The sequence below is a fragment of the Palaemon carinicauda genome, chromosome 41 (assembly GCF_036898095.1).
Source record: "Palaemon carinicauda isolate YSFRI2023 chromosome 41, ASM3689809v2, whole genome shotgun sequence".
NCBI classification, from domain to species: Eukaryota; Metazoa; Arthropoda; class Malacostraca; order Decapoda; family Palaemonidae; genus Palaemon; species Palaemon carinicauda.
This window is the reverse complement of record NC_090765.1, coordinates 34,715,136-34,742,469: the sequence shown is the minus strand read 5'-3', so window position 1 is coordinate 34,742,469 and position 27,334 is coordinate 34,715,136. Positions and strand designations below refer to the sequence as shown.

Sequence of the window (27,334 nt, the reverse complement as noted above, 5' to 3'; positions counted from 1 at the left end):
TGTTCTTCCACCAAGTCAGTGTAGACTTCATTTTCTCGGAGATAGGAACTGAGACCGCTTCTAGCGTCATGTCCTTTCTCCAGTGAGCAGCTAGGTGATACTGAAGGGGTCGGAGGTGGAGTCTCCCTAACGCGATGAACTGGTCCAGCGATGAAAGCGTTCCTATCAGACTCATCCACTGTCTGACTGAACATCGGTTCTTCTTCAGCATGCTCTGGATGCATTCTTGGGCTTGACTGATTCTGGGGGCCGACGGAAAAGCCCGAAAAGCTTGACTCTGAATCTCCATACCTAGATATACTATAGTTTGGGATGGGACGAGTTGGGACTTTTCCATATTGACCAGGAGACCCAATTCCTTGGTCAGATCCAGAGTCCATTTTAGATTCTCCAGACAGCGACGACTTGACGCAGCTCTTAAAAGCCAGTCGTCCAAATAGAGGGAGGCTCTGATGTCTGCTAAATGCAGGAATTTGGCAATATTCCTCATCAGTTTGGTAAACACTAGAGGTGCCGTGCTTAGGCCAAAGCACAGGGCTTGGAACTGGTATACCACCTTCCCAAAAACGAACCTTAGAAAAGGTTGGGAATCTGGGTGGATGGGGACGTGAAAGTACGCGTCCTTTAGGTCTAACGAGACCATCCAGTCTTCCTTCCTGACCGATGCTAGAACCGACTTCGTCGTCTCCATGGTGAACGTCTGCTTGGTGACAAAGACATTTAGAGCACTGACGTCTAGCACCGGTCTCCACCCTCCTGTCTTCTTCGCCACTAAGAAGAGACGGTTGTAGAAGCCCGGGGATTGATGGTCCCGGACTATGACTACCGCTCCCTTTTGTAGCAAGAGAGACACCTCTTGCTGTAAAGCTAGCCTCTTGTCCTCCTCTCTGTACCTGGGAGAGAGGTCGATGGGAGTTGTTGCTAGAGGGGGCTTGCGCAAGAATGGAATCCTGTACCCCTCTCTGAGTAACTTCACAGACTGTGTGTCTGCACCCCTGTTCTCCCAGGCCTGCCAGTAGTTCTTGAGCCTGGCTCCCACTGCTGTCTGAAGAAGGTGGCAGTCAGACTCTGCCTTTTGAGGACTTGGAACCCTTCTTCTTGTTGCCACGTTGACTAACGGCACGAGTACCTCCTCTGCTGGAGGTTCTGCCACGAAAGGGCGGAATGAACCTAGACGCTGGTGTGTCCATCCTAGGTCTAGGCACGGAAGGTAAAGCTGTGACTTTACGTGCGGATGACGCCACCAGGTCATGAGTGTCTTTCTGGATCAACGAGGCGGCAATCCCCTTGATCAACTCTTCAGGAAAGAGACACTTCGATAGCGGAGCAAACATCAGTTCTGACTTCTGACATGGGGTGACTCCCGCCGACAAGAAGGAGCAAAGGTGATCCCGCTTCTTGATAACTCCAGACACGAAAGAAGCCGCAAGCTCGCCAGACCCATCCCGTATGGCTTTGTCCATGCAGGACATGATGAGCATGGCAGATTCCTTATCCGAAGGGGAGGTCTTCCTGCTCAACGCTCCCAAACACCAGTCCAGGAACTTAAAGATCTCGAACGCACGGAAAACTCCCTTCAAAAGATGGTCCATGTCCGAAGAAGTCCAGCAAATCTTGGAGCGTCTCATAGCCAGTCTGCGGGGAGAGTCTACCAGACTTGAGAAGTCGCCCTGGGCAGAGGCAGGAACTCCCAAGCCGAGAACCTCTCCCGTGGCATACCAGACGCTAGATCTGGAAGCAAGCTTGGCCGGGGGAAACATGAAGGATGTCTTCCCAAGTTGCTTCTTGGCCTGCAACCACTCTCCCAGTACCCTTAAAGCTCTCTTGGACGAGCGAGCGAGTACGAGCTTCGTAAAGGCAGGAGCTGCTGACTGCATGCCTAAAGCGAACTCAGAGGGAGGTGAGCGTGGAGCTGCAGACACAAACTGGTCCGGATACAACTCTTTAAACAGGGCAAGGACTTTCCTAAAGTCTAAGGAGGGAGGCGTAGTCTTGGGTTCATCTATGTCGGAGTGTTGGTCGTCCAAATGCGCAGCTTCGTCGTCATCAGAGATTCCTTCATCCGAATGCTGAGGAGGAAGCGGCAAAGGAGGAGATAAAAGCTGAACGGCTGAATCCGGCAGCACGGGTGCATGCGTAGCTGCACTGGATCCAACATCATGCCGCTGTTGGTCAGTCTGAGAGCTGGCAACAACCAAAGCGGAGTGGTGGTGCGTGGTGGGGACCACCGTGGGTTGCGGAGACTGACGCACCGCGTCAAAACACGGCAGCTTGACTCCACCTTCCTGCTGATGCGGTAGCTCACGCACGTCAACGGAGGGTGCCGCACGTCGGCTAACGTCAACATGCGTCTGGCAGGGTCGACTGCGCATAGGTGGTGGAGCTCTCACAGCCGGAGTGTGGGAGCAGGCAGCCGCAGTGTCAGCTGGGCGCACAACCGTGGCAGGTTGTAGGCTAACGGGTGCAGCGTCAACCTTCTCAGCACGATACTCCTGCATGAAGGAAGCTAGCTGAGTCTGCATAGACTGCAGCAAAGACCACTTAGGGTCTACAGCGGCTGGTGCGGCAACAGACGGAGTGATTGCCTGCTGCGGAACCACTCTACCTCTCTTGGGAGGTGTGCAGTCTTCGGAGGACTGCGGCGAGTACGAACTGACCCAGTGGCTACACCTGGGCCGTTGGACTCGCTCGGAAGGGACCTTGCGCTTGAGAGGTCATGAGACCTTGGTCCAGCGTTTCTGTTGAGAAACTTCTTCCGCAGACGAGGAATGAATGGGCTCACTCGTCTGTTTGTGGGTGGGACGATCTCGGCAAGATACGTCCTCAACCACAGAGGGAACGTCTGTCCGCTGATCAAGGCCTGTCGAACCCTTTGGTCGTACGACATTGCTTCTCCCCTGGGCTTGGGAGCTTGCAAGAGGTCCCGGACTGGGAGGACGACAGGCACGAACAGACGCACCCTCATGCGTAACACTGACACTTTTCACTGCACTGGCACTCACTTCACTTCCCACTGCACTTTTACCTTTCAACTCCCTGACGTCAGCCATGAGTTGATTGCGGTCATTCGCCAATGACTCAACTCTCTCACCAAGAGCCTGAATGGCACGCATCATATCCGCCATCGAAGGTTGATGAGAGCTAGTAGGAGGGTCGGGTGTAACCACTACAGGGGAAGGAATAGGTTGTGGGGCATGGGGAGAGGAAAAATCAATAGAGCGAGACGAACTCCTCCTGATCCTATCCTTCTCTAGCCTACGTGCATACTTAAGGAATTCTTGAAAATCGAATTCCGAAAGCCCAGCGCATTCCTCACATCGATCTTCCAATTGACAGGCTTTACCCCTACAATTGGAACAAACGGTGTGCGGATCGATAGAGGCCTTTGGAAGACGCCTAGAACAGTCCCTAGCGCTACACATCCTGTACTTGGGGACTTGAGTAGGGTCAGACATCTTGAATTAGTCAAAGGGGGGAAATCCAAAATCTATCCAAGTCGTCAACAAATAATCCAAAATCTAATCAATGAAAGTGAGAAAGTATTGAGGATAACTTCTGCACAGCGAAAGCTAATAACTAGAGAGAATACTTCACCAAATAACGTGAAAATCAACTCCAGAAAACAACAGCGTATCAAGTAGGTCTTGCCGGTGGCACGACAGAGAGAAAATTGGTTCTGTGTTGACAAGAAGTACTTGAGTACCTACTCGACAGATGGCGCTGTTGATGTACACCCCCACCTGTATAGCGATCGCTGGCGTATTCCGCCCGTAGGTTTTTTCTGTCGGGCAGCAGAGCTGCAGCTACATGATCACCGGGTAAGATTAATATTAAAAATAAGAATTACCATATAATGAATATTTAATAACTTACCATGCCTACTGTTCTTCTTTTATTGTTTAATCTTCTTAATTTATATATTTAACTATGGATAAATGGTATATTTACACAGCCAGACTAGGTAGGTTAAAGTTAATGTCATAATATTTCCTTAGTAATTTCTTTAACTACCATTACATCAAACAAAATGTGTTCAACATCACATAAGAGATAGAAACCTTCAAACTAATGAATGAACCTTCACTACCTTGTTAAGTACAAGGTGATAAAGCTCCAAAAATTTATATACTACAACAATGACTCTAGGTAGCAAAGGCTTATTTTTCAGCAAAATTAATTCCCCCATCATCCTAAAACCAATACAGTTAAATGATCCCTTTGTAACACATCATACTACACAGATATCTTCTCCATACTATGAGATCGAACATATTCACTGAGTCTGTGCTTATAACTGAATGTACTGATTTCAGCTCAGAGACCAAGCAAGTCTTTCAATCATATGTCCTTCAGTCTTAGCTTATGAAGTTTGTATTTCGAAAGGAAGCAAATTAAGACCCTGGTGCAATACACACCGCAATTCTTTAAATCACTGCCTTATGCATCATTTCTTTGCCTTTGCTTATTAATATGCTTAAATTTGGCAGGCTGTCTCCCCATGGATGAAGTGCTCTTTTGCATTTCATATAAACCTAGTTGATGGTGGGGTATGCCGGGTGACCCATAACCCCTACAAGAATTGCAAGTCAGACAAATGAGCAATGTATGATGTGGGAAATGTACTGAGTTATCAAATTTCTTCACTGCTTCAATGCACACAATAGATTTTACTCTCATTCTTAATGAGATAAAACTTTACAAAGGCAAATTTGTTTGGGTTAACTCCGGTCTTTGCTTTTCAAAGATCTGGTAGCTAGGTACTTTCTAGCATTGTATATAGGCCTGGTCCAGTGATGGGCTAAACCAAGTAGTGATCCTCCTGCCTTGTGGGTTACTCTTCAGATGAAGGCTTCAGGTGATTCCCTATGGATGAAGCTCACACTTGGGTAAGCAATGAGGCAAGAGTTAGGATAACTACTTCAATGGCTCTTTGGTAATCCCCTGTTACATTTTGTTAAATTGTCAAGGTTTCCCTTAGCCATCTGACATTGGGTAGTTCAGTCAACTTTTTAAGTTTGGACACTTTTTACCAGACTACATCTCATCTTAATAATTGTGCTGTGAAAGTACCTCATTCCTCATTTGTGCCATCAATTGCAATGGACAGCTATAAGATTTCCCTCGTTATGGTTGTCTTTGAAAACCCATAGTTTTTGGTGACATCTTTACAGTTACTCAGAATATTTTCTAGTGTTAGTACATCAAAGCCTTTAGGAGAACAGTATTTACTTTGTATCTATGAACTGTAAAACTGTCATTCTAAGGATTCTAGTGCCTTTTCTATCTTAGAAGAGGAAAGAGAGTAAAATATTCATCTCTAAATAATGTATCCCAAGTAAAATTGATAGTGACCACCAGTTGAGAAAAAGTGTCTCTTCAAAGTATAACAAATAACAAATTGCCTGAAAAGACATGTAGCTTTCTCATGTGTCTTAAATATACATAAGTTTTCAGGGTAAAGTGCTGAAGAGACAACTTAGAATGCAGTTTAGAATTGTGAAATGATAAAGACTACAGGGACTGATGATCAAGGATAGGCAAGAATGGGTGACTGCTGCAGTGGTGACAACATCTGTGACTATTTAATCTCTCCAGCTGCAAAGATACTGGATTTCAAACCAGTCAAGATCTTAGTACCTGTCTGACTAGATTGAAAAGAAGACAGATGTAAGCAATAGGGTTTTCCAGATTTGTAAGATAGCTTCCTTTTTTCAAACCATTGGGTCCAGCTGTGTTGAACAGAAAACTGAAAGTTTGTGGTTCAGGCTTATTGGAAAAAATAGTCATCAAGAGATGTTCCAAAGTTGTTATAGATCCCTGTAGACTGACCAATCAAGCAACCATTCCAGTGGCAATAATGTATATATATTACTTGATTCCCTCTGTTCTCAATGTAGATTACAATGACATAATGCATAGGAAGGGACAGAATTAGCTTTTGAATCTAGATGAAAACAATCATAACATGAATGAAGAAATCAGGACAAGATGTGTTTTTTAGCAGCTGGAAGGGATACTGAAAACAGAGATATTGATAAAGTTGGGACATGTTAAAGGAAGGTGATTGGATGGCTGCCCAAAGAGTCTAATAATACAGCTAATCTCTCTATTCTTTGTTCAAGGATCAGGAATCATGATAAAAAGGATACAAAGGGGAATTCTGACTGAAAGCATACAAGTTAGAAAAAGGTGGTGGGTAAAAACTCACACCATGTCTAATACTTTAAAGGGGAAACCTATGTAAAAAAACATTAATTATAGTGATGATTGTGATAATTTTCACACAAGAATGTGGCACACAAATTTCAAATACTGTACAAAAACCAATGACAGCAATAATGAATAAGATTAAATAGAAAAAGAAAAAAATAGAGTAACTTTAATACAACAGACAGTGTCTCTATCTCTAAACAGACCAAGAAAAATTTTCTGACCTGTTGCAGGTATATTTTACTAGTCTCATAACTGTTACTTCACTGCAATACCAAAATTAATATGCAGAGAGCAGGAGGGTATAGGGGATAGAGAGAATTACAAATACTGAACGATAGACGATTTTCTGTAAATGTCTAAAGGTAATTTTCCAGTGTTAACTAGGAGACTTGGGATGGGCGAAGTTCTAAACGCTCCTGTGGACAATCGTACCAGCATGGTGTATAGAATCAAGTATCTTTAATCGGCTTGGGGTGACTGAGGAGTATATTTCACACCCATAACTAATTTTTTAACAAATTAAAGTCTTGTATTATTTTAAAATAGTTTTGCGGACTGCCGCCATGATGTATGGGACAAAACTTTTAAAAGATTCAGAGCCTCAAGACATTTTACTTTTAAGGCTTTCAAGTGAGGAACCCATGTAGGCCTACTATCAAATATGTATCCGTATTTCTCGATCATTAACCACTTCACTGGAGTTACTGACTTGAGTGTCTTAATTTTTTCTCATGTTGATATCACATTTTGGAGATACTGTAATAGCGATGTGACCAACAGGTAAAATTCATCAACACATTAAATTTCATAATCAAAATTGTTTTTGATGTCTTAATATTTACCACTTGGCAAACTAATAAATCTTGCTTCAAGATATAAGAAATTATACTTCACCAACTTTTTGTTGCTGCAAGGCTTCCAGTAACTGTTGAGTGTGGGTAAGACTGGTTTCCTTACTAAGTAACTCTGCTTCAAGATGGGCTACCCTAGTTTCCAGATCTCTCGCTGCAAAAAAATACCATAATTCATTGTAAATTTATCAGTGCCTGGATATATTCAATATCTGATCAATACCTGTAGTACATTAACAGTAGTGTTATCAGTCTGGATACACTCTTAATTTTATTGATACATCTAGTATAAATATGACTATGTAACATAGAAACTAAAATAGAAAGCAGTACACATTTCTAAGAAGATATTTTAGAATTAATAAATCTATAATTTAGATTAACTATTTTCATGGCTGATGATCATAAATATCTTCACTACCATGAAAAAACAATAAACAAAGTACTGTATATTATGTATCTTGTTATTAAAAGAAAATAAAATTTGAATAAAATAAAATATAACTATATTACATTTAAAAAAATCAAATTAGACCATTATCATAATTCGAAATTTTTCTTTTGGAAAAAATACGATAAATTCTACAAATGCTCATGGTTTCCATGATGGATTCCTAACACTGAAGCCCGAGTCACACGAAATGTGTGGCAATCATTGATAAATGATCACGGTTATGGCGTTAGGATAAATCACTGATATTTTCTATTCTTGTAGAGTCCTTTCCAAACAATTTTAAAGTAAGGTCGGTCAACTTCTTCATAGATGCCTTCTGCACACCAGAATTCTAAATCAATGAATCATTCACTTAAAAGCACTGTTAAAAATACACTTTCCAATGTTACCCGCAAATAGCATGTTTAATGTTGGCAAATGCGTCATACGGATGCTAGACGACCTCTTTATTCTTTGATCAAAGCCCATGGTTGTTTCTTCAAGACTCAATGGCCCTACTATATTAGAAAGAATCAGAATTTATATTTTTGTGCTGTCATATTAATTTTCATGATGGTTTTTAAACTTTGACATGCAGCTTTTTGAAATGGAATCAACAGCAAAAAAAGAGAAATTTTTCAAAAAATACAATTACACAAGACCAATGACAACCAATTTCTTCCTATTTGGGTAGATTAAACATGATTCCCAATGACTTTGGGAGCATTCTTGTCTTTAAGCTAAACTGGTGGCATCTATAAAAGATTATTATTTTCTTGAGGCCACACACTTTATTCTCAGTCTAAATCTGGTGCATTATTTAAGGGTTTTACTTTAATATTTTCAATCACTATTAGTTCTATAAACCTCCCCTGATGTTCATATTGCTTCTTCTCCAGAAGCTCGGTTTATCCTTTACTCTAAAAATTTGAAAAAAAAATATATCCCATTTTCTTTCCTTTCAAAAGATGCAAGACTAGTTAAGTAATGAAACAAGCTAGTGTTTAACGATCAGTAGCACACCGACAGTTTCCTATTTTTCAGTTTTTCTGTTGCAGTGGTTTCACCAAGATGTATCCCCATCTAGATTGTGATAAGTATTCATTGTATTTTGAGTTGTCTTACCTCCTGGATTTGTTAATATTTCTGCACAGGTAAAGCACCATACTTTCAATAACTGTTGTACAGAGTACGAGGTCTCACAGTTCCTCTCAGGAAAAGTATGTTTCAAGTGAAGTGTTTATGGAACTGGAGGGTATAAAACATGCAGTGGTAAAACTTCTATGTCATAAACAGAACGACTGACATTTAAAGTCTGGTTTGCCTGTTCAGTTGCTTACATTAACCTTAGTTTCGTAGTTGGGTCAAGTGGTCATAATTGCACTATGTTCCTTCAGTAAAGGTTCTGAATGTTCACTGGCCCTTACATAGTTGAGTTCCTCTCATAGTTTCTACTTCTTTGTAGGTAGTAGGGTATCCAAGGCACCAGCCATCTGTTGAAACACTACTGCTAGAGAGTTATTGGGTCCTTTGACTGGCCAGATAGTACTACATTGGATCCTTCTTTAGTTATGGTTCCTTTTATCTACACATACACAAATAGTCTGGGCTATTCTTTACACATTCTCCTCTTTCCTCATACACTGAAATAACTTAAAAATTCTTCTTCAGTCAAAAGGTTAACTACTGCACTGTGATTGTTCAGTGGCTACTTTCCACTTAGTAAGGGTAGAAAAGACTCTTTAGCTATGGTAAGCAGCTCCTCTAGGAGAAAGAAACTCCAAAATCAAACCATTGTTCTCTATTCTTGGGTAGCACCATAGCCTCTGTACCATGGTCTTCACTGTCTTGGGTTAGAGTTCTCTTACTTGAGGGTACATTCAGTCACACTATTCTATCTGTTTCCTTATCTCCTTTCCTCATTGGGCTATTTTCCCCGTTGGAGAGCATGGGCTTAGAGCATCCTGCTTTTCCAATTAGGGTTGCAGCTTACCTAGTAATAGCAATAATAATAATAACCCTGTACTGTATAAGCAAACTTAAGGGAGGGCAACCATACATAGCCTTAACTTTATTTCAGATATTTAACAAAGTCTTCAGGATTTTCTTCATGCAAGAGCTCAGTTCCACAAGATGAAAGAAGATAGATTCTCACTTCTTATATTAGATAACTTAAATAATAAAATATACAAATCCATTACTTACATAACTTGCATTTTGATTGATAATCCTGGTCAAGGTGAGCATTATGTTTCTTTGTATGTAATAGTTCTTGTTGACATCTCTCTAATTCTGCTTCAACACCGGTTAACCTGGTACGGAGCTCCCTGTAAAGCATTAAATACCCCATACTATATTTTCTAGCAGAAAATTGTATATAATGAAAGATTATAAAATAAAATAAAATTAATTGCTTTAGCACGAAAAGTAAAATCTCTTATTCTAAGAAAAAATATCTCCAACCTTTAGCCCTTATTCTCCATTCCATTAAAAAAAAAAAAAAAAAAAACCACCCAACCAACCTTTAGCCCTTATTCTCCATTCCATTAAAAAAAAAAAAAAAAAAAAAAACCACCCAACCAACCTTTAGCCCTTATTCTCCGTTCCATTAAAAAAAAAAAAAAAGAAAAAAAAAAAATTCTCATATCAAAATTAATTATTTCAGTACTTATCAGATCATTATGTACATTACACTAATTTTCATTCTTCCAATGAAACTCAGAGCCAATTCACATATACTTCTTGAAACTGACAATTTTTCTACCGACAAGAAATTAATCTACAGTCATTCCAAAATAGAAACGTACATAGAGTGAATCAGGATAGATCCCTTGAAATTTAACATTTCTACTGTTTCTAACAAATTCTGGTGTAGGAAAAAGGGCTCTCGATTGTTTTTGCAATCTAACAAGAGATTCAGATATATAAGCATCTTATATAAATGGAATAAGGAGCTTGCAAACATCACTGTTAGAATTTCACTTTCTATTTTGTATCGCTGATGAGCTTGTTCATTGAAAGAATGAACAGCACATGCTTCTCAAGAAATTTTCAATAAAATAATACTTCTAATGGCAAATATGATTCAACGTTGTATATGGGTATTGCATACAGTATTCTTCCATAATAAAAGCTATTCATAAAAAAAAATAAAAAAATTGATAAATAGAAAGCTAAAATGCATAATGTATAGTATCTAAACACAGTAGAATTTCATAACCACCTAGGGGCTAGACGCACCGTCAAAAAGCCCCTGTCCGGAGAGAAGCTCCGGGCAATCTAAAGAAGAAGAAGAAGAAGAAGTAGAATTTAATTATCTATAGAAAGCAATTGAAAAATCAATTTGTTAACACTAAAATAAGAGATAAAGTATGGCTTAAGAGCAACAACAACACAATTGCACATAAATATCAAACAAACAGAATATTCTGATAAACATTACAGAGCTCCATAATTTGAAGCGTCTACATTTCTACAGTACATGCAGTAGATAAAAACATGTAAAGAAGCACAATGTTTACCTTACTGTATTTTCTGCTCGGTGTTTCCTTTCCGATATTTCGTTATTTTGTGCTGACAGTGAATTTACTTTAGTCTGAAGTTGTTCAATGCGATGATTCATACGTGCTTCTAAATCCCTTCGTTCTCGGTCAGCTTTACGGTCAGCGTCACTCTGGAGCTACAAGTATAAAGAGTAAATGATGTTATATCTCACTCAGTACAATCTTAAACCTCAATCTTATTATTTTATCCAGAACATTTACCTTAGATAGTAAATTACTCTTTAAAGGTTTAAAGGCCGCTCATGAATGGCAGGGGCAAGGGATAGTGACATTGTCCTAGCAAGAAGGACAATGCCCTAGAGACTGACCATATATTACATGATCAGCGCTCAAGCCCCCTCTCCACCCAAGCTAGGACCAGGGAGGGCGAGGCAATGGCTGCTGATGATTTAGCAGATAGACCTATAGGCTCCCCCAAACCCCCCAACCTTAGCTCACAAGGATGGTAAGGTTGCAGACACTAATGGCACTAACGAGTCTGAGCAGGACTCGAACCCCCGACTAGCAAACACTAAGCAGAGACATTGCCAATCAGGCCACAGCCATGTAAATAAGAGCTGTTTCATCATAATAAGAGTATATCAGCAGTTCCTGAGTTTCAGGTGACTCTTATACTGCCTACAGAGCATTATGACTCAAGCCATGATGGGTTGTTGGCATCAGTTTTCAGCCTGTAAAGTTTCAATAGTAATATCTTTATAGTATGGATATTATATGACATGAACGATGAATAGCTTGCAGGTGTTTTTGATGAAGATATTGTGTATGTTTGTTCTTTCATTACAGTACTCTTTCATTATTATCATTATCATACAGCTATGGTAATATACAGTACTCGTCATTGTCATTTCTAAACTCAACAGTTTATTGCAATACAGCCAATTATAAGGCATATACATACAGCATATGAGAGAGGTGAGGATATCAATATTGCCAGTACATACTGTACATTAAATAAAATTCTAATGTACACTACTATATAATCTTTAGAGTAAATAACATTCACTACACTAGTGTATTTTACATTTAAAGTAAAATTACATTTCTTTAGTGAACATTTACAAGTACAAAAATAATCCTTAGATTATTTTGCCTATTATCTGCGGAATTCAGCAAACTGGGGATGGAAAGTAATGGCCAAGGATAAGGAGGTTTTACTGTACGGTATTTACATTTGAGTAAGACCTGAGCATAATTTTCTCTAATCTATCATGCTTTTTACTTCTAGTGAGCACAGTATGTTTATGCTTTGGACGACCGTTCGCAAATTTTCACTATGAATAACTCATTCAAGTCAATATTCAATCAAAACTGATGGGTTTTGAAATACGGCATGTGTTAAAAAGTGTCTGATGGATAACAAAATAGTGATAAATAAAAATATTTCTTTTTAAACTACCATACCCTACACCTTTCAATACTGGACATTACCAACTCGAGTTATAGACTTGTAATATTTCCCTGTTTATTAGTCTTAGTACTGTACAGTACTACATTTCATTGTATAATTTTTATAAAAAAATCCTTATCAGATCCTAGGCATGATTAATTTCTAGCCTAGCCTAGCGTAAACTCTTTAAAACTGTAGAATATTCTTTACTTAACTCTAAATCTTTTATTTACTACATACTGAAATAATTTTCTTCTGTATATACAAGTGCTTTCCTCTTATACCATTATATTTTATCATCTTTAAATTCTTGTAAAAAGCTAGGCCTTTTCATATCGCACCTATCACATCTTTATTTCCTCATATTCAAGATTTTCATATTCTAAGATTTAATAATAATAATAATCTTAATAATTATTATAATTCTCGAAAGACCTAGCTGCTTATTTATGTGATTAGAACACTCGCAAGACCGTGAAGTTGAAATGTGTACTTGGGAGTGCTACTGAACAGGAAAACATTATCTGTTTATGCACCAATTATACTGTTAATGAATATCCATTGATATCAATTCCTATTTACTTTTACTACAGCTCGGCTTCATCCCTCAGATTTTCCTTACTTTTGCATTTTTTGTATAAATTACCTTTTGCTGTAAAAGCTAAAAACATAAAATTGTGTCAAGATCTTTAGAAAATCTGATTCTCTCGAATTTTACTTGCAAATACATTTTTGCAAAATCCAACATAGGTACGTGAAGCAAGGAGGAAAACAAAAATACATAAGGGAAAGAAGGGAAAACATGTAATGAAATTAAGGAAAGAAGCTGAAAACATCCATATCATGTTTATCAAAGTACAGTAAGTACATACATCAACTGATATAAGAGAACAAAGGTAAAAAAATACATTATAAATACAAAAAAAACTAAATTTTGCTCTACTGTTTTATATATGAAGTTTTTTCCTAAAATACTACTCACCTTTAGTAACTTATCCTTTTCATGATTTAAAAGCTTAGCATGCTTTTCAGATGATAAAGCAGTTTGCTGCTCCAATTTTGTTCTCCAGTGCTGTGCCTCACTAGATGACTTTGTAACCAAATCCTGCAAATGCCTTATTTGTTGTTTCAACTGTAATTCATTTTCATTGGCTTCTCTTTCCTTTGAAACAATTTCAGCCTGGAAATTAAACAATTATACAAATGATGTGTAGCCTACAGTATATTAAATGTAAATTGTTCTTTATTAATTCATTACACATTAGTTTCATCTGATCACTGAGTCACATTCATGAATTCATAGAAGGATTATTAGAACTACCATAACAAACCATCTTCAATAAGGTATTTAAGGCATTGAACTACAATCATTAATCACATGTTACAGAAATTATAACACATTAAAGAAACAAGTACTTAAAACAACAAAATAATATGTTTAAATATTAGATACTACCAGATTAATGTTATGAGTACTAAGGCAACAATAGTATTATACTGTATATCAAATGAATTCTCTCTTCTCTTTTCTGTCTTACACAGTTCCCACCTAAATTTCTATCTTGTGAAGGTCTTCATCCAGGCTTTATTCCATGACTTTCCAGGCCCTCTAACTAGTCTTCATTCTTCTACTTTCACGTCTACTATTTTTCTGATTGACTATTCCTTATTACTTTTTACAAGTATTTGAGATCTAAGGAGCACTACACAAGGGAACAATCGCACTAATGGAGAGAGCTGTATGAAGTTGAGTCTGCTGCCTCCAGTTGTGAGACAGCAATGAACTTCAGGATGATTAATTGAATAAATAATATTGTATGTGTAATAACCTCTTACTCTTTTTAATGGTTACTTTTCTTTTAGTTTTCACATTTTAGACTGCATTTTTTTATTTCTGATATCAATTAAAATCTAATATTAGAAAAATCTTAGAATTTCTTCTTGCAAACTCTAAAAACCGCAAATTTGTAATATGTTCACGCAATATTAATTCTCAACTATTTCTACATTGTAGCAGCATTTCCCCTTTTATTTTGTTTAAACTGTAATACGATAGGACCCACAACATTGTGGGCCACTGTCACAGAAGAAGTGGTAGACACTACGGCTGGCACTGGTAACAAAGACACACTGGCCAGGGTTACTGGCACACAGAAAATGAGAGCCACTAGTTCCGGTATCACAGGCACAGGGGTGACAAACATTAGAATGACAGGCAGAGGGGTGAGAAGCACAGGGTTGATGGGCATAGGGGCTGACATGCACAGTTTACACTGGCACCAGAGCTTTGTCATATACTTCACTGGCTTCAACACTGGCACAATCACAGGAGCAGAAACCTTCTTAGGCTTTGTACAAACTGTGGGAATTATCACTGGGGTCACCAGCACAGGTATCATTGCTGGTCTTGGGGACACTGGGAGCAGAGTAGCCTTAGCTACCAGCTCCTTCAAAAATAACATAGAGGTCCTTCCTAATGAAGGGGCTTTCCTTAGGTCAAACTTGTTGGCAGTGGTCAGCATGGAATAGAAGAGCGTCCAGAATGTGCTGGAGTACAGTGATTATCTAACACTCCATCAATCCTGAAAAAATCCCAAATGTATTTCCGAATTCTCCCTGCTCCTGACGCTTACTTCCCTGGGACCATGCCATGGGCATATACCCAAAAGCTTCAGCACTCAGCATACTCAATGCGGAGAGCAAAGTGCTATTTAGTAAAGTCTCTTCAGCATTATCCTGGGCATTACAAAGAATGACACCAAAGAAGACATAACCTTCATCCCTCCTCAAAGAATACATCAGTCCTTAAGCGGGAGACCGCGATTTACACTCGGCACATGGGGAAAATTGCGAGCAAGCATATTTGTAAAAGTGCAAAGTGGGTATGGCTCTATTGCCAATTTAGCCATAAACTGATGCAGCATCCACCTTTCCTCCCACATGTGAATTCAAGCTTCATTTCATCATTAACATGAAGCCAACATGAATGATTCAAACCAAAATATATAAGAAAAAGATGAAATAGTAATGGATAGTACACAACAGTGAATCTGTACATTCTGCGGTCGAAGACAAATGTGGGGCGTCTTTAACACGAAAATGGGCAGGATTATTCGCAAGCACTCACCACCTACCATTAATCACCTCATTAAAGAATTTAACAGCTGATTTAGCTCCACTGTAGTTCTATATTTTAAAGGAAATGACAAATTCGGAGATAATTTGTATTTTTCCTAACCATACAAACCTTAGCTATTTACATTGGGTTTACCTTTTAGCGTAGCTGAAATGGCGAGCCATTAGAATTTAACGAGGGTGTATTACCCCCGCGCTAGTTAGCAGGGGGGTAGGGGAAGGGTAGTTAGCTACCCCTCCCCCCCTCCCACACTGGTGAACTGCTTCAATTTCACTTAGAGGTAGGACTTGTCTTGGGGGACAGGGCTGGCAGGCAAATATATGTAAATAGATAAGGTTTGTATGGTTAGGAAAAATACAAATTATCTCCGAATTTGTCATTTGTTCCGTAACCGAAATACAAACCACGCTATTTACATTGGGTGACTTACCCCTTAGGAAGGGTGGAAAGTCCCCAGCCATACTGGCTTTGGCTTTACCCGGGAACTCAGAATCCGAGTGAGTCACACTCAAGAAAAGGAGTCCCTGCACCTCACAAGTTCCTTGCTCCGCAAGGAACCGTGTGGCCTACATAAGCTTGTGTGTGAAGGAAGAAGTGTGACCCGTCCTAGGCAGTTGACCTGGAGTTCCAGAAGGAACTCTGGGTTAGGACATTCCCAATACCACCTCGTCAGGGTATGGGGGACGCGACAGTATTGACTCAATACTCGGAACACAAGGAAGCATGGTTTACCTGTAGAGGTTTGAGGTCAGCTATGCAGAGACCAGGATGCTGCTTCCCAGTAGAGGGGATGATGAAGAAAGAAGTAAGGGCCAGACATACTTCTTTCGTTCATGCAGACTAAAACCTGATAACAATGCCCTCAACCTTCTGCTACCTGTCCAAAAAGGAGCCTGAGGTTAAACCAGCTGTTGTGTAGCCACCACAGAGCGATAGAAATGTATCGATACTCCTGTGGGTCATGTCCTGAAGGAAGCGGGCTGCGAAGGTCATAAGACGCTTCCAGACTCCAGCTTGTAGCACCTGCGTCACAGAGTAGTATTACTTGAAGGCGTGGGACGTTGCGATGTATCCGACATCGTGCTGTAGGGCGACGTGACGGGGGAGGGTCTGGATTCAGGTCGAGATGAATGTCCTTGAGTCCGAGCTGAAGAGGTATACTGGTGACTCTCCCCCGTGTCCTTCTTGTGCTCCCAACCCAGCTGCACGTGAGGACAAACTGCAGCTGTTCCCAAAGATAACCCCTCGATTCCTTTACTGGCAAGAAAGAGAAGGTCTTGGGACATCTGATACAGAAAGGTGACTCGAAATCTTGAAGGAATGGACCGAAGGGCCGGGACCCCAGGATTCTGAGTCTAGCCAACAACTCAGGAGCGAACCTGAATGTTGCCTTCCCCCATTCCTTAGAAAGGGCGGAGTCGTACGAGACCAAGAAGATTGCTTACACACTGGCCGCGGCCAGAGTGAGCAGGAGACCCAAGACGGAATACGATCAGAGGCCTGACGTAAAGGGTCTTGAGAAGATCTCTTAAGGGACTAAAAAGTCCGAACCATGCTCCATGTTGGAGGTCTCACTCCGACTGGGGCAGGGACATTCGCAGCTTCGCATGAGCGAGGAAAGGTCCAGCGGGAAGGAAAAAGTTCATTCCTTTCAGCCTGAAGGTCAGGGAAAGGCTGAGCGACAGGCTTCACTGCCGAGAGCGGAAAGGAGCTTCCTCCCGCCGTAAAGCAATAAGTTCGTTATTGCTGGAGAAGAGGCCTCAAGGGAAGAGGTATATCTCCCACGACACCAACCACAGAAGACTCTCCACTTCGCCTGGTAGACACCTGCGGATGACTATCGCAGATGACGCGACCTCCGCCCCGCGACTGTAGCGGGTTGTCTCTTCTTGAGGAGGAGGCGTAGTGTCTCCAGGCGTGAAACCGAAGTGATGCCCCGGCTCGTGAAAGATGTTGCAGGGTGGTTGTTTGAGTAGCCTGTGCCGTGGGAGAAGCTCTCCCGGGAGTTCCGTCAGGGGAAGCAGAGGGTCTGGAAACCGTTCTGCGTATAGTCCCAGTGGAGCTCTCAGGCCCATTGAAAGGTTGACAGACAACCTGGTCTTGTTGAGACCCATTCTCAACAGACAACAAAGGAGGGAAGACGCAGGCGTCGATGTTGTCCCACCATCACCGGAACGCATCTTGCAAAAGAGTCTTGGGGTCTGAGACTGGGGGGAAGAACAGCGAAAGCTTGAGGTTCCAAGCTGTCGCGATCAGGTCCCCCTGGCCAGGACTTGCTGGTTACTAAAGGCCAGAGACCCCCAGGTACACTCTATCTACGAGGCTCTGCTCAGATAGTCGGAGAGAACATTCCTCTGCCCGGAATGAGCGAGCCGATAGTGGTATTGAGAGGATCTCAAATCATCTCAGTATCTCTACTGCAAGATGCGAAGGTATGAAAATGCGTCCTTTGCTGGTTGGAACACGCCAGTACCATGAAGTCGTCGCGCACGGAGCGACTCGGCAGGAGCTGTAGGATCTGTAGAGGGGCCAGACTACGGCCCCTAAGCCTGCCTGAATGATGGAGAGGTATCCTTCAGGTCCTGACCATAGGCCTGAACCGGAACATGCCCCCCCCCCCCTTTTCTTTGACGATTCCTAGAACAGCATCAAAAATGTGGGGAAAGGACGAGGATATCCACTCCCATCAAGAGGTTCCATAGGTCACCACCCATTGCAGGTCTAATCGTTCCGCTGGTCCCATAGGGCCAGAAAGTCCGGTTAATCGTTGCTTTGAAACCACCGGAACTTGGGCCGCCCCACAGGGAACTTATCCTGAGGCGACCGTTCGGGACTTAGACGGGTCAATGAGGAAAAGAGACCTAGGGAACGTTCCAAGGTAGGGCTGAAAGCTCTGCTTGACTGAGAACAGATACTGCGACTCTCCTCAGCCTTGCCACAGTCAACTGAAGGGAAGGCTCAGAGGAGGTGGCAACAGCATCTGGCGTCCCCAGGTGGTAACCCATCCAAGTACCAACCAGACCCGACGTTGCTTAACCTCGCTGGACGGACGAGAAGCGGGGTTTCCAACGTGGTAAGGCCGTTGACTCAATATCATGGCTAGATACTCCAGATGTTGAGGCAGAAGTAGAGAAGGCTCCTAGCAAATTACCATGATCCCTCACTCATGGTAAGGATCCGGAAGCTTGTCCCGGCATTGAAGAAGGTCGAACCCGAGCCTACCGGAGTTGACCAGACCTTCAAAAGGCGAAGGAGGAGGAAGCCCGCTCCTGCGCGACCATGAGGAAAGGAGGGAGAGTTCTCTGGGGAAAAACCTGCGATGCCACGGCGGGATCGCCACACTGCATCTTAAGCAGGAACACCTGTAGTCTAGGCTGAATTCCAAGCGCTTCCTGGAAGATGGATGGAATGGAAACTGAAAGTACCCGTCCTTCCGATCCAGGGCCTAAGGATTCCTGTCGCCTCGTTACCAGTCTGATCTATTCTGCTGTTCCACGCTGGACGAAGTTTGTTCGACAAACTTGATCAGAGCTGAGAGGTCAACTACGGAATTCACGTCTCAGATGCTTTCCTACGAGAAAGGATCGACTGAAGAAGCCAGGGGGTGAAGCCGTCGACGATCCTATGGAGCATCTTCTCCTAAGGCATGGATCATTTTGCCCAAACGGGCAAAACTCTTGCCGACCCCATGGCATAGAGGTTCAGTGACACTGAATTCGCTGACAGAGACGGCAGGCGCGATCCTTGGCTGATCACGGAGATCGTGCAGGAATCGGCATCGGGAAGCTGTTATCCGGATGAGTAACCTTAGGCATCCTCCCAGCGTGAGACCTGCAAGGGGGGGTTGCCGATCCTAGAGTTTGTGAACTCTGCCGCTCCCTCTAGGAATATGCCCCCGCCGGAGAGCCTCCCGTGCTACCTGTTCCAGACAGGAGGGGACTGCTATTGGACACCTTGTCTTAGCTGCCGTAGCCGGTCCGATAACTTAGGCCGACGAGGCTGAAAGAAAGAGGCGCTGGAGGCCTGCAGGGTCTGGAAGACAGCGCCTTGGAGGAGTGAAAACGGAAGTCGACTTCCTCCGCACAATCGCTGTCTATGTCTCTGTCCTTGGGCACAAAAAAGCTCTTCCCAAGGATGGAAGGGTGTCTGAGTTTGTCGACATCCATGGATGAGACACCCGAGAGGAAGCCCTCGGTCATTGCGTCCAGATGGTCCAACATCGAGCTTGCCCGCAAGTTCGAAACTTGGCGACGAAACGCCAAGGTGCTTGAGCCCGAGAGGAGGAAAGTAGCCATGATCTTCCTGGAGCTTCCTTGTACAAAACCTCGGGTCGCAACCGAGGAGGGAAAGGACCTGGTAAGCCCCTTCCACGAGATGGAGAAGAGGAAGGGGTAAACCAGTCACCCCTTGGCCGACAGAAATCTCGAACGGAAAGCTCCCTAGCAGAACCCTTCCAGGGAATGACGGGAAAGGGCTAACCCAGGATCTGGAAAGAAGAATGTTGCTCAGACCTCCCTGAAGATTCTTCCTGCTCTTGCATGTGCCATGCTCTGCGTTTACGGGGTGAGGCTGTGTTCTGGAAATACGCTCCAGAAGACTCGCCAGGCTGGCCATGTTGCGAAACCCCAACGGGAATCGCGGTCGCAATCGCCCTAGCGCTCGCGCGATGGTAAATCAATGGTTTGCGCGTGGCCAAACGTGGAAGCGCCCATGCACGGGCACGCAGGAACAAAAGTGAGCGAAGGAGCGCAGAAGGAGGGCGAGCGTGGTACAGCTGGTGGTCGGCGAGCGATGACCCGTAGGCAAGCAATGGATACTGCAGGAATCAAGCCGACGTTCACGCGACAGAACACCGTCGGTCGGCGCGACGGAACAGCGTCGGTCCGCGCGACGGGACGCCGTCGGTCCGCGCGACGGGACGCCGTCGGTCCGCGCGACGGGACGCCGTCGGTCCGCGCGACGGGACGCCGTCGGTCCGCGCGACGGGACGCCGTCGGTCCGCGCGACGGGACGCCGTCGGTCCGCGCGACGGGACGCCGTCGGTCCGCGCGACGGGACGCCGTCGGTCCGCGCGACGGGACGCCGTCGGTCCGCGCGACGGGACGCCGTCGGTCCGCGCGACGGGACGCCGTCGGTCCGCGCGACGGGACGCCGTCGGTCCGCGCGACGGGACGCCGTCGGTCCGCGCGACGGGACGCCGTCGGTCCGCGCGACGGGACGCCGTCGGTCCGCGCGACGGGACGCCGTCGGTCCGCGCGACGGGACGCCGTCGGTCCGCGCGACGGGACGCCGTCGGTCCGCGCGACGGGACGCCGTCGGTCCGCGCGACGGGACGCCGTCGGTCCGCGCGACGGGACGCCGTCGGTCCGCGCGACGGGACGCCGTCGGTCCGCGCGACGGGACGCCGTCGGTCCGCGCGACGGGACGCCGTCGGTCCGCGCGACGGGACGCCGTCGGTCCGCGCGACGGGACGCCGTCGGTCCGCGCGACGGGACGCCGTCGGTCCGCGCGACGGGACGCCGTCGGTCCGCGCGACGGGACGCCGTCGGTCCGCGCGACGGGACGCCGTCGGTCCGCGCGACGGGACGCCGTCGGTCCGCGCGACGGGACGCCGTCGGTCCGCGCGACGGAACGCCGTCGGTCCGCGCGACGGGACGCCGTCGGTCCGCGCGACGGGACGCCGTCGGTCCGCGCGACGGGACGCCGTCGGTCCGCGCGACGGAACGCCGTCGGTCCGCGCGACGGGACGCCGTCGGTCCGCGCGATGGAATACCGTTGGTTCGCGCGCGGGCGAACATTGGAGCGCAGGAGCGTAGGCGCGTAGGCGCGCGGGCACGTGGGCGTGCGGTCGCGCGGGCACGTGGGCGTGTGGACAAGCAGGCACGTGGGCGCGTAGGCGGGCGATGGCGCGTTGACGAGCGATGGCGCGTTCTGTCGAGCGATAGCCCGTAGGCGGGCGATGGCGCGTTGACGAGCGATGGCGCGTTGACGAGCGATGGCGCGTTCTGTCGAGCGATAGCTCGTAGGCGAGTGAAGGCGCGTTGGCAAGCGATGGCGCGTCGGCAAGCGATGGCGCGTCGGTAAGCGACGGCGCGTTGGCAAGCGGTGGTGCGTTAACAAAACGCTAGCGCGCAGGCGAAGAATCGCACGGGCGCATAGGCGATCCCTAACGCGTAAAAGACTAGTGATGGTTGGCGCGCATCGCGCTAACAGAAGGTGCGCAGGTGCATCAGGAAGGCAAGCGCTGAAGCAAGCTGTTAATCAGGCGATCCTAGACAGTCAGAAAAAACCGTTGGTGCCCATCGGTGCGTGGCAGAAAAAGGGCGCGCAGATGAGCGCTGGCGATTGAAGAAAGCTGGCGCACAGAAGGACAGAAGTAAAGGCGAGCGCTAGCGAGCAGGAGGAAGATCTACGGCAAGACTCAGCTACCGGAGATCGTGGTCCATAGCAGGCGAGCGCTAGATCGCTACTGATGGTGTCCAGGGGAACTGACATGCGTGGCAGATCGATGGCGATCGTTGACGCGTAGGAGATCGCTGACGAGCAGGCGAACGTTGACGCGTCTGTGGTCGCTGGCGAGCTGGTGATCGCTGGCGAGCAGAAGGCAACACGTGGAAGCCTGTGCGTAGAAGAAGAGTCCTTGTCCATGACCTGAACCGAAGTTCTAGATCGCGGGGCGAACGTGGGCGCACATGGCGCGTAACAGGAACCAACAGGAACAGCAGAGATGATCATCAGGAGAGCGCTGATGAACAGGAGAGCGCTGACGAACAGGAGAGCGCTGGCGAACAGGAGAGCGCTAGCGATCAGGAAAGCGCTGATGAGCAGGAGAGCTCTTGTGCGCTAACACTGAGCAGGAGAGAACACTGCAGAAGGGCGCACAGAGGAACCCTGACACGCAAGGGAAGAACCCCCGTGAGAGGCAACCCTTTGCCCCCAAGAGATCGTTGTCCGTCGGGAGACTGATGTCCGTCGGAAGATCGTTGTCTGTCCGTCGGGAGACTGAAGTCCGTCGGAAGACCGTTGTCCGTCGGGAAGACCGTTGCCCGTCGGAAGACGAGGTCAGACTGCTGTCCATCTGCACCAGGGGCGAAGATCAAGAAGAAGGAGTTGTAGGCTGCATACGGAGATTCAAAAAGGCGCCTCTTAGCACCTTTATAGGGAGAAGGGAGGCCCTTACGACGTAGCGGATGGTGAGCCTTACTGCGAAGGAGGCCAACAGCAACAACAGCAGAAGAGTCCTCCGAAGAGGAGTCTCTATGAGTGTACTCTCTCGCGAACGAAAGAGAAACACTTCGTAGAAGAGACGGGTCAACCAGTGACCTAAAAGGAGCAATCCTCCGAAGAGGGGCTCCTGCAGTTGCCCAGCCCCTTCAGCGTAACTGCAGGTGCGACCGCTCAGCACCAAGAGCATAGTCGCACGAAAAAACGGCAAGAGAAGAAACCCCCAAAAGGGGAAAAACTCAAGCCTGGACAGGAAAAACTTCCCTCGGAAGGAAAGTTACCCACCCAAGGAGGCGAGCCTCCTGAGTGTTCTAAAATGAACTGGAGAGCTGTCAATCGTCACGGGAGTACTTCCAAGAGAAGGAGACACGCCCCTGACGAAGATCTATAAGGGAGGCAGCAACAGCCGAATCCCCAGGCCTCAACAAGACAGCTCACTCCGTTGTCACATTACAGAAACGAACTAGATCGGTAACTGTGAAAAATAAAACAAAAATCATTAGTTAACATTCATTCCTCCGGGAAGGCTCCGAAGACTCGCCAGGCTGGCCATGTTGCGAAACCCCAACGGGAATCGCGGTCGCAATCGCCCTGGCGCTCGCGCGAAGGTAAATCAATGGTTTGCGCTTGGCCGAACGTGGAAGCGCCCATGCGCGGGCACGCAGGAACGCAAACGAAAGTGCGTGAAGGAGCGCAGAAGGAGGCGAGTGTGGTAGGAAGGGCGAGAGCTGGTGATCGGCGAGCGATGACCCGTAGGCGAGCAATGTATACTGCAGGAATCAAGCAGACGTTCGCGCGATGAAACACCGTAGGTTCGCGCAATGAAACACCGTAGGCTCGCGCGACGGAACACCGTCGGTCCGTGCGACGGAACACCGTCGGTCCGCGCGACGGAACACCGTCTGTCCGCGCGACGGAAAACCGTCGGTCTGCGCGATGGAAAACCGATGGTTCGCGCGCAGGCGAACATTGGAGAGCATGTGCGCGGTCGTGCATGAGCGTAGGCGCGCGGGCGAACATTGGAGAGCATGTGCGCGGTCGTGCATGAGCGTAGGCGCGCGGGCACGTGGGCGTGCGGTCTCGCGGGTACGTGGGCACGTGGGCGTGCGGTCACGTGGGCGTGCGGTCACGTGGGCGTGCGGTCACGCGGGCACGTGGGCGTGTGGACGCGCAGGCGGTCGGGAGACCGATGACGCGTAGGTGGGCGATGGCGCGTTGACGAGCGATGGCGCGTTCTGGCGAGCGATAGCCTGTAGGCGAGTGAAGGCGCGTTGGCAAGCGATGGAGCGTCGGCAAGCGACGGCGCGTTGGCAAGCGACGGCGCGTTGGCGAGCGGTGGTGCGTTAACAAAACGCTAACCCGCAGGTGAAGAATAGCGTGGGCGCGTAGGCAATTGCCAACGCGAGAGAGACTAGCGATGGTTAGCACGCATCGCGCTAACAGAAGGCGCGCAGGTGCATCAGGAAGGTGAGCGCTGAGGCAAGCTGTTAATCAGGCGATCCTAGACGGTCAGAAAAACCGTTGGCGCCCAATGATGCGTGGCAGAAAAGGGCGCGCAGATGTGCGCTGGCGAGAAGAAAGCTGGCGCACAGAAGGACAGAAGTAAAGGTGAGCGCTGGCGAGCAGGAGGAAGATCTACGGCAAGATTCAGCTACCGGAGATCGTGATCCACAGCAGGCGAGCGCTAGATCGCTACTGATGGTGTCCAGGGAAACTGACACGCGTGGCAGATCGATGGCGATCGTTGACGCGTAGGAGATCGCTGACGAGCAGGCGAACGTTGACGCGTCTATGGTCGCTGGCGAGCAGAAGGCAACGCGTGGAAGCCTGTGCGTAGAAGAGGAGTCCTTGTCCAAAACCTGAACCGAAGTTCTAGATCGCGAGGGCGAACGTGGGCGCACAGGGCGCGTAACAGGAACCAACAGGAACAGCAGAGATGATCATCATGAGAGTGCTGACGAACAGGAGAGCGCCAGCGATCAGGAAAGAGCTGATGAGCAGGAGAGCGCCTGTGCGCTAACACTGAGCAGGAGAGTAGGAGAGCGCCTGTGCGCTAACACTGAGCAGGAGAAAACACAGCAAAGGGCGCGCAGGGGAACCCTGACACGCAAGGGAAGAACCTCCGTGGGAGGCAACCCTTTGCCCCGAAGGGATCGTTGTCCGTCGGAAGACCGTTGTCCGTCGGAAGATCGTTGTCCGTCGGGAAGACCGTTGCCCGTCGGAAGACGAGGTCAGACTGCTGTCCATCTGCACCAGGGGCGAAGATCAAGAAGAAGGAGTTGTAGGCTGCATACGGAGATTCAAAAAGGCGCCTCTTAGCACCTTTATAGGGAGAAGGGAGGCCCTTACAACGTAGCGGATGATGAGCCTTACTGCGAAGGAGGCCAACAGCAACAACAGCAGAAGAGTCCTCCGAAGAGGAGTCTCTATGAGTGTAATCTCTCGCGAACGAAAAAGAAACACTTCGTAGAAGAGACGGGTCAACCAGTGACCTAAAAGGAGCAATCCTCCGAAGAGGGGCTCCTGCAGTTGCCCAGCCCCTTGAGCATAACTGCAGGTGCGACCGCTCAGCACCAAGAGCATATTCGCACGAAAAAAAGGGCAAGAGAAGAAACCCCCAAAAGGGGAAAAATTCAAGCCTGGACAGGAAAAACTTCCCTCAGAAGGAAAGTTACCCACCCAAGGAGGCGAGCCTCCTGAGTGTTCTTAAATGAACTGGAGAGCTGTCAATCATCACGGGAGTACTTCCAAGAGAAGGAGACACGCCCCTGACGAAGATCTATAAGGGAGGCAGCAACAGCCGAATCCCCAGGCCTCAACAAGACAGCTCACTCCGTTGTCATATTAGAGAAACGAATTAGATCGGTAACTGTGAAAAATAAAACAAAAATCATTAGTTAACATTCATTCCCCCGGGGAAGGCTCCGAAGAGGAATCCCGAGGGAAAGGAACACAAGAATTACACAACAGGCACGTGCCCTCACAACCACTTACACTCACGGAAGGAGAGCTGTAACCAACACAGAATTATAACAATTATAATTATGTAAGTATGTAATTATGTAATTTAAAAAATGAATGAACACTAAAGAAAGAACGAAAACCCCGAATGGAATCGTTCACAAAGCTGAAAAATCAACAAATACAATTAGATTCATAAACTAATTGAGACAAAACGTACGGTGTAGCAACCCCCCCACACGGGAAGGAGGCTACAAAGGCGTAGTAAGTAACGTAGTAAAAGGGTGAACGACCTCAAGAGAGAGAGAGAGAGAAAGACCGAAGTCAAACTCGACCGCGACCCATGAAATTACACCATGGTGGCCTTACTGCCGAGGGCTCCACGGAGATATCGTACACTACACACACAAGCACAAACTCTGAAAAGGAAACTTACTGATTTCTATACTCAAATATATACATAAACATGTGAAAATGTTTACATATATATTGAGTAAAAGAAAGGTAAGTGATTAAGTAAAGACAAAACAAACAATGGCTGCCAAGCGAGGACAAAGACAGAGACGTCTGTCCATGTCCAAGCCAAAAGTGAAAGTGAAGCATTCACCGGTGTGTGAGGGGGGGGAGGGGTAGCTAGCTACCACTCCCCTACCCCCCCCCCCCCGCTAACTAGCGCGGGGGTAATACACCCTTGTTAAATTCTAATGGCTCGCCATTTCAGCTACGCTAAAAGGTAAACCCAATGTAAATAGCGTGGTTTGTATTTCGGTTACGGAACAAACATAGATTAAGAAACAAAGCATTACAGTAAGTATGATGATAATGCTTCATTAATATTAGAAAACCTCAGAGGAACAAGCTTTTGAGTTGGGAAAAACAAAATAACCCTGGAATATTGTTACACCCCATCTCAATTACCAAAAATAACTAGAACAGCTTCCCGCATCCTCAAAAACCATAGAGAGCACAACCAATAAACAAATTAGATAAGTTAAACATTTCCCTTATCTTGAAGGACAAAAGTTTTGTATACATGTAAAATGTTATTTTCATTAGTAAAATAAATTTTTGAATATACTTACCCGATGATCATGTAGCTGTCAACTCCGTTGCCCGACAGAATTCTACGGACGGGATACGCCAGCGATCGCTATACAGGAGGGGGGTGTACTCACCAGCGCCATCTGTGGTCAGGTACTCAAGTACTTCTTGTCAACACCACCTCAATTTTTTCCTCGGTCCACTGGTTCTCTATGGGGAGGAAGGGTGGGTCAATTAAATCATGATCATCGGGTAAGTATATTCAAAAATTTATTTTACTAATGAAAATAACATTTTTCAATATTAATCTTACCCGATGATCATGTAGCTGATTCACACCCAGGGAGGTGGGTGAAAACCAGTATACATGTTAATCAAGAAGCTAAGTATCCCGTATTTCATTTTTATTAGTTATTCAAAATAACAAATAAAATCGATAAGTACCTGGTAAGGAAGTCGACTTGAACCATTACTCTGCCTTTAATAAGTACGTCTTCCTTACTGAGCGCAGCGGTCCTCTTA

At 46.0% G+C, this 27,334-nt stretch overlaps 1 protein-coding gene and 1 pseudogene across 2 annotated transcripts in view; both read right to left on the bottom strand.

Moving 5' to 3' along the window:
- The window catches only part of LOC137632522 (spindle assembly abnormal protein 6 homolog), a 136,595-nt gene that overhangs the window by 54,646 nt on the left and 54,615 nt on the right, over positions 1 to 27,334 (bottom strand). For both annotated transcript variants that reach the window (XM_068364499.1, XM_068364498.1), the window contains exons 5-8: positions 13,433 to 13,630; positions 11,019 to 11,176; positions 9,703 to 9,824; positions 7,112 to 7,218 (exon numbers count right to left, since the gene is read on the bottom strand). In XM_068364499.1, the coding sequence (XP_068220600.1) occupies positions 7,112 to 7,218; positions 9,703 to 9,824; positions 11,019 to 11,176; positions 13,433 to 13,630 (585 nt within the window). The remainder of the gene's footprint in view (positions 1 to 7,111; positions 7,219 to 9,702; positions 9,825 to 11,018; positions 11,177 to 13,432; positions 13,631 to 27,334) is intronic.
- Positions 18,555 to 18,673, bottom strand: LOC137632724 (5S ribosomal RNA; annotated as a pseudogene).